Source organism: Brassica napus, unplaced genomic scaffold, assembly GCF_020379485.1.
Source record: "Brassica napus cultivar Da-Ae unplaced genomic scaffold, Da-Ae ScsIHWf_1339;HRSCAF=1910, whole genome shotgun sequence".
NCBI classification, from domain to species: Eukaryota; Viridiplantae; Streptophyta; class Magnoliopsida; order Brassicales; family Brassicaceae; genus Brassica; species Brassica napus.
Window position 1 is genome coordinate 1 of NW_026014755.1, and position 2,644 is coordinate 2,644.

At 35.2% G+C, this 2,644-nt stretch overlaps 1 protein-coding gene across 1 annotated transcript; it reads right to left on the bottom strand.

The window, feature by feature from the left end:
* Position 1: 1 nt before the first annotated feature.
* LOC125596939 (probable xyloglucan endotransglucosylase/hydrolase protein 32) lies at positions 2–1,999 on the bottom strand. Its single transcript, XM_048771947.1, has 4 exons — positions 1,766–1,999; positions 1,555–1,655; positions 1,256–1,473; positions 2–608 (listed from the first exon to the last, which is right to left on the bottom strand). Exons 1-4 carry the CDS (start codon positions 1,977–1,979, stop codon positions 242–244), a joined length of 900 nt encoding a protein of 299 aa, XP_048627904.1. The 5' UTR covers positions 1,980–1,999; the 3' UTR covers positions 2–241.
* Between the last annotated feature and the right edge of the window lie 645 nt (positions 2,000–2,644).

A 2,644-nucleotide genomic window follows, 5' to 3' on the forward strand; every position in this document is an offset into this window, starting at 1 on the left:
TGAAACAAACATTCAATCTTTTTTTTTGGAACACATTTGACCAACAATATGGTATTGGAAACATTTACATATTCGACAAGATGATAAGCAAAGAGAAAAAAGAAACCTTTATTTTGTGAAACAAAGAAAAAAAACAGACAATAATGTAGTAGCATAAAACCTTTAGAATTTCCCAATTTTTGCAAAACTTTCTTAATGAAAATTAAAACTTTCAAACCTCAGAACATTTTCAAATTTTCTTCTAACGCCCACATTCCGGCGTTAAAGAATGATCGCGTTTATAATCTTTGCAATAATTGTATACCATATTATGTGTTTGCACCCATCTCATTGCTTGGTATTGCTTCCGAGTTAATCCGCCAGAACGGTATGGTGAAGCCGACAGTGGATGGCACCGTGCGGATGAGTAGGCGGTGCAACCAATCGCTTTAAAATTGGTGTACTTGGCAGTGAAAGGTTGATATTTATAGTCAGCTTTGTATTTACCATTCTCAGTTGCCCATGAAGAAGCATCCCATATAGAACCATAAAGCCACATTGGTCTTAGTGGAAATGTAGCCGCACTCTTTTTTGGGTATCTTCTTATGGGAATATCATCCACCAAAAATCTGAAAACACAAATGAAACAAAAACAATATTTGTTTGAATACTAAATAAGGAATATATATATCCCCTGATAAAAATATGTATGTTATGTTTTATATAGTAACATTCTGGTAAGAAATTGTGAGATCTAATTCTAAAATAGTTAGAAAATATTTCTATATATTAATACTTAGAATGGTAGGTAGATTCTGTATGTCCCATTGATGTGGTCGCACCTCATAGGTGTAAAGGAATCATACTTGGTTAAAGGAACTAAAAATTAGTAAAGCTGGCATTTTGGTTATGCCTAGAAACGAATAACATGAGAAAATCATTAATTATTTGTGACTAACAAAAAAATCAAGTATAGTTGTCCACCGTCGTACGGTCGTTGTCTTTTCTTGTTTGTCTCTAATTATATCTCTCCTTGCACGAATAATGCAACCCTACGGAAGATCTTTTCCATTTATAAAATAAAATTTCAACTATCTTTGTTTACTATATGGCTCTAGATACATCCACCTAGATCTGCGGCCATAAAATAATTTTATAGTTTTCTCTTTTCAGAAAACGGATCTTTTATAACTACACTAGTTATAACGTGTTAGGTTCAACAAAAACAATTTTAAATTAATTTGTTTATAAGACCATTAAGGAGAAGAATGCTTACATGATTTCTCTAGGGTTCCAAAGAATAGCATAATGGTGAAAATCCGAAGTGGGATCAAACCACAAGCGAAACTTCATCTCGCGACCAATGATTTTGCCATCACCACTTCCTCTAATGTACACATTTGTTTGAAGTGTGTAAGGCTTCCCAAATGTTGTCCCCAAGAATTCGATGTCCACCTCATCATGGAATCCTGGATGTGCCTCATTATTTGATAGCTGCAACAATTAATCTTAGTTAGTTTTAATTAAGGTCATTAAATGTAACTATAGAGAGCTACTTGAGAGTCTCTAACTCACATAGAGAGATGTGATGACTCCAGCAGTGTAGCCAGGTTGGAGTTTGATGGATGCTCCAAAGTAACCTGATCTGAATGGCTTCACTGACTTAAATCCACTTCCTATGCATAGAAAGCCCAAATACATTATCAATAAAAAGAAACAAAAACTTCAAAAAAAAATTTTGAAATATCCACTTGAGAAAATGAAAAGCAGAGTTTAATCACAATACCTGAGGTTCTATCAAGCCAGATGGTGAGGGCATTTTGGTCCATTCTCTGATGCTGAGGACCCCAAAGATTCCTAAAACCTTTGTAGAAGTTCAAGGAGCCAACCTTGGAGCTTGGCCAGTAACCAGGTGATGGTGGCCAATAAGCATTCACTGAGGATCCTAATAACACCAACAAGTGGAAGATTGGGAGAAGAGAGATGGGAGAGTTAGCCATGTTTTGGTTCTCTTCTTTTTGTGTGAGTGGAGCAAAGAAGAGTGCAGTATATAAATGCAGGGAGAGAGATGATGTGGGGATGGATGGACATCAGTATGGCATATATTATAAGCGCTTATGATGGAAACTGGAAATGAAATGGTCCCACTCAGAAAATTACATAATGAAAATGGGTGGCCCACTCACCTAAGACTCTGAAACGGTCCAAAAATATATAACATCACTAGCATTATTACGTTGCTCTCGTGAAATATACTTAAATTTATGGAAAAATCTTAGGTTAAGATTACATTCACACAAATTGACCGATCAATTACAAAGGGTTTCAACATCGATTGACATGGCCTACTACAACCATAATCTTGTATTATGAACTCGTTGAGTACATTAATGGAGACCGCAGATTTTTGTTAAAATACACATGGAAGTGATGTTACAAAGTAGTAGATATCGTAATCTTCTCGTTCTCCATTTACCACTCTTGTTCCGCATGTTGAGAGAATTGATGATAATTGTCGAAGCAGCAATGCCAATCAATACAACAAGCTACTAGTAACTTAACGGAAATTAATAAGACGATGATTAGTATGTTTTTCGTCATCTTGATTCTTGCATCAATTTTTTCCCCTTTAATATCATAGTTTTATGGTAATGTTTTTAGAAGC

Coding starts and splice junctions, on each gene's coding strand:
- LOC125596939 (XM_048771947.1), bottom strand. CDS start 1,979: ATGGCTAACTCTCCCATCTCTCTTCTCCCAATCTTCCACTTGTTGGTG. Junction 1,656..1,765: donor CTGGCTTGATAGAACCTCAG/GTATTGTGATTA, acceptor TTCTATGCATAG/GAAGTGGATTTAAGTCAGTG. Junction 1,474..1,554: donor GAGTCATCACATCTCTCTAT/GTGAGTTAGAGA, acceptor TAATTGTTGCAG/CTATCAAATAATGAGGCACA.